This window comes from Myotis brandtii, unplaced genomic scaffold (genome assembly GCF_000412655.1).
Source record: "Myotis brandtii unplaced genomic scaffold, ASM41265v1 scaffold627, whole genome shotgun sequence".
NCBI lineage: Eukaryota > Metazoa > Chordata > Mammalia > Chiroptera > Vespertilionidae > Myotis > Myotis brandtii.
Genome location: NW_005370397.1, coordinates 248,291 through 252,766, shown reverse-complemented (window position 1 = coordinate 252,766; position 4,476 = coordinate 248,291). Strand labels below are relative to the sequence as shown.

Genomic DNA, 4,476 nt, shown 5'->3' with positions numbered 1-4,476 from the left:
TTAATATACTTCTCTGACTTTTTACAGAGAGGAAGGGAGAGAGATAGGGAGTCAGAAACATTGATGAGAGAGAAACATCGACCAGCCGCCTCCTGCACATCTCCCACTGGGGATGTGCCCGCAATCCAGGCACATGCCCTTGACCGGAATCGAACCTGGGATCCCTCAGTCCACAGGTCAACTGCTCTATCTACTGAGCCAAACCGGCCTCGGCTACAACATTCTTTGTGGGCCACATTTCTAGGGGTATACTTTCCTTAATTTCCATAAAACAACACCCAGAGAGGACTGGCTGAAAGGAGGAAGGTGAAGTCAGAACCAGGGAGGTTCAGAGTGTATTGTGCTTCTGCATCTTACATTTGGAAACTGAATAAAAGTGACCTTTTCACAAATTTCCATAAACTACATTCTAATTAAACTCCTAAATCAGCAATACGAATGTTTTAAAAGATCAGAATACTTGAACATCAATGTCAACATACATTTCCTTATGAAGTTAAGCTCCCATATAGTTATTATGTTCTCAGTAGGAATTTAAAAGTATAATAATGTTCCTGAAATCGTTACTAGACAGGTGAGGTTAATATGAAGCCTGGAATATATTTCAGTGTTTTAGTGAAGCTGCAAGGATAAAATGCTCTCAATGCCAAGGCAACAACACAGGAATCAAACACCAGTGTTTTCATGGTTCTGCCAGTGCGTGTGGGGGGTGGTCAAAGCTGTGGTGCCAAAGTGATTGGGGCAATACCGTGACTACGTAACATTTCTCAGATAACTGAGATTTCTTTATACATTTAATTTTGTTTTGTTTGCTTTTGGCAAAAAAATCCAACCAGATTCTTGGCCCCTTGTGCTTTGTGTATGTTTCTGGAAACTTCACAAGGTGGAAGGGGAGAAAAGATGTGGGTGATGACATAACAAAATATATCTCTGTTGAATGAAAAAGGTAATTGCAGGACTCACAAACTGATGATATATAAAATATAAAAATCTCAAAAAAATTTTTTTGCTCTTATATAATAGTCATGGGGAGGTAAAGTACAGCATAGGGAATATAGTCAATAATACTGTAATAACTATGTATGGAGCCAGATGGGTACTAGACTTGTGGTGGTCACTTTGTAAGATATAGATGGCTATCACCATGTTGTATACTTCAAGCTAATATTGTATGCCAAGAATAATTGAAAAAGGTTATGTGTACACTTGACTGTAGTTTAGTAGGTATGCAGTAATATTCTGTCTAAAAATATACATACTTTAATTCAAAAATACTTTATTGCTAAAAAATGCCAATCATCATCTGAACCTTCAGCAAGTTGTGACTTTTTGCTGGGAGAGGTTCTTTCTTTCAATTTTTTAAAAATGCAGTATCTGTGAAGTCTATAAAGAGAAGCACAATAAAACAAGGTACACCTGTACTATTAAGAGGTTTACCCCCTGTCCAGTATTATCCTAAGCATGTTGTATACAATCCCTTCCTTACCTAATTATAATAGCAGTCCTATATTCTAGATCAGACAACCGAGGCCTGGAAAGTTTAAATGACTTGTTCAGGGCTTCAAATACAGGTCCATTCAACTCTACCTGTTCTACATTGACTTTTGTCCCCGCCCCCCCACCCCCCCCAAAAAGACAATGAAGTTCTAACTCTCACTACGACTTCAGAATGTGCACTTTTTTTGGACATAGGGTCATTACAGCTGTGCTTGGTTAAGACAAGGCCATACTGGAGTAGGGGGGTCCTGTTGTCCTTAAAACAAGATGGCATGTGAAGACCCAGGGAGAATGCTATGTGATGACAAAGGTAGAGATTGTGAATGCCAGACTTCTAGCCTCCAGAGCTAGGAGACAGTACGTTTCTGTTGTATTAAACCACCTAGTTTGTGTAGTTTGTTACAGGAGCCCTAGGAAAAGAATAAAACCATATCACCTCCTACACTGAAAATGCACATGTAAGTTGCTTATTTTGTATCTGCTGATGGACCAAAACGAACCTCTGAAAAAAAGAACGTGAGTTTGCCATTTTGCTATGTAAGATCATAGTTAATGTTAGTAGAATCTGATACCCATTTTTAGGTGGTAAGAAGTGCACCTTTACCTATCAATATTTAACGTGCATTTAGATTTGCTACATCTTCGTAAGAAAGTCATCTATTACGAAATCAAGACTATTTTTTGCACAATGAGAATGGCTCACCTATAAAAGTGGTATGAATAATACTGTCATGTGATAATTTTGACAGATTCCCAAATTCTGTAGGTGTCTGTAAAACTCCAGTCGTCGTGAAATTGTCATAAAAATAGTAGATCCTGTGTTTGTCCCATACTATTAATTCTGGTATTGATGAATACAGAAAATATGGAGTTATAACACTGTCAATCGTGACATTTAATGAAAAGTCTTTGTGCACCCACTGTCCTGAATCTTCATTATATATCACTAGGTGAATTTTTTTCATGACATTACATGTAACACAGATATTTAACAACAAGCCAAGTTCCAAAGGGTGTGCTGTATACTCAATATTATGTATAGTCAGAGTAGCAGTCGGGATTATATGTAGGATTTCCCCCAGTCTTTTAGTATCTATTATTTTGACAAATTTAAGATGAGCATATCCAAGATAAAGTTCATTTTTTGTCCAGATTGCCATGCTGCTTCTTTTATTAGCCTGGAAAGTGGAAAATAGAAAATAATTAGAATATCTTCAATTTTAGGGCTACTTCTAAGAATTCCTGTCTTCTAACTTGCTATATTTAAAAGTAAAACATAGCTCTGACCGGTTTGGCTCAGTGGATAGAGCGTCGGCCTGCGGACTCAGGGGTCCCGGGTTTGATGCTGGTGAGGGGCGTGTGCCTTGATAGCGGGAACATGCTCAGTGGGGAGTGTGCAGGAGGCAGCTGATCCGTGTTTCTCTCTCGTTGATGTTTCTGACTCTCTGCCCCTCTCCCTTCCTCTCTGTAAAGAATCAATAAAATATATTTAAGAAATAATAATAAAAGTAAAACATAGTAACTAGAATGGTTTATTTTTTAGTATATTTCTGAAAAATACTTCAAGCACAGAAATACATGGCATAGAAATAAGTCATCCTATCTAATAATAGACAAACATGGTAATTAACCATACCTCCGCTACACTTCCCATTGGCTAATCAGGGCGATATGCAAATTAACTGCCAACCAAGATGGCGGCTGGCAGCCACGCAGCTGAAGTGAACAGGAGGCTTGCTTGCTCCAGTGATGGAGGAAGCCAAGGTTCCCCGCCTGCCGCAGCCGGGCTCTGAGCTCCAGTCTAAGCAACAATGTTGCAATTATAGAAGCTAAACAAACGCAGATACCTGCTTTCAGCCAGCCGGCCTCCGAGCTGGAGCCACACTAAAGTTTCAATTACAGAAGGTAAATAAATCCCAGAATAAAAAAAGAAAAAGAAAAAAGGAGAGACTGGGAGCTTCAGTTGCAGGCTTGGCCCGCCTGAAAACAGCCCTCAGCCCCTCATCCAGGCTGGCCAGGCACCCCAGTGGGGACCCCCACCCTAAAGGGGGTGCGGGCAGCCTGAAAACAGCCATCAGCCCCTCATCCAGGCTGGCCAGGCACCCCAGTGGGGACCCCCACCCTGAAGGGGGTGTGGTCAGCCTGAAAACAGCCATCAGCCCCTCATCCAGGCTGGCCAGGCACCCCAGTGGGGACCCCCACCCTGAAGGGGGTGTGGTCAGCCTGAAAACAGCCATCAGCCCCTCATCCAGGCTGGCCAGGCACCCCAGTGGGGACCCCCACCCTGAAGGGGGTGTGGTCAGCCTGAAAACAGCCATCAGCCCCTCATCCAGGCTGGCCAGGCACCCCAGTGGGGACCCCCACCCTGAAGAGTTGTGGGTAGCCTGAAAACAGCCCTCAGCCCCTCATCCAGGCTGGCCAGGCACCCCAGTGGGGACCCCCACCCTAAAGGGGGTGCGGGCAGCCTGAAAACAGCCATCAGCCCCTCATCCAGGCTGGCCAGGCACCCCAGTGGGGACCCCCACCCTAAAGGGGGTGCGGGCAGCCTGAAAACAGCCATCAGCCCCTCATCCAGGCTGGCCAGGCACCCCAGTGGGGACCCCCACCCTAAAGGGGGTGCGGGCAGCCTGAAAACAGCCATCAGCCCCTCATCCAGGCTGGCCAGGCACCCCTGTGGGGACGCCCACCCTAAAGGGGTGCGGGCAGCCTGAAATCAGCCATCAGCCCCTCATCTAGGCTGACCAGGCACCCCAGTGGGGACCCCCACCCTAAAGGGGGTGCAGGCAGCCTGAAAACAGCCATCAGCCCCTCATCCAGGCTGGCCAGGCACCCCAGTGGGGACCCCCACCCTGAAGGGGGTGTGACCAGCTGCAAACAGCCATCAGCCCCTCACCCAGGCTGGCCAGGCACCCCAGTGGGGACCCCCACCCTGAAGGGGGTGTGACCAGCTGCAAACAGCCATCAGCCCCTCACCCAGGC

General features: G+C 45.3%; 1 protein-coding gene across 2 annotated transcripts in view; it reads right to left on the bottom strand.

Moving 5' to 3' along the window:
* LOC102245965 (chromosome unknown open reading frame, human C1orf101) overlaps positions 1-4,476 on the bottom strand; it is an 86,716-nt gene that overhangs the window by 48,597 nt on the left and 33,643 nt on the right. For both annotated transcript variants that reach the window (XM_014528249.1, XM_005880146.2), the window contains one exon: positions 2,201-2,675. In XM_014528249.1, coding sequence (XP_014383735.1) covers positions 2,201-2,675 — 475 coding nt within the window. The remainder of the gene's footprint in view (positions 1-2,200; positions 2,676-4,476) is intronic.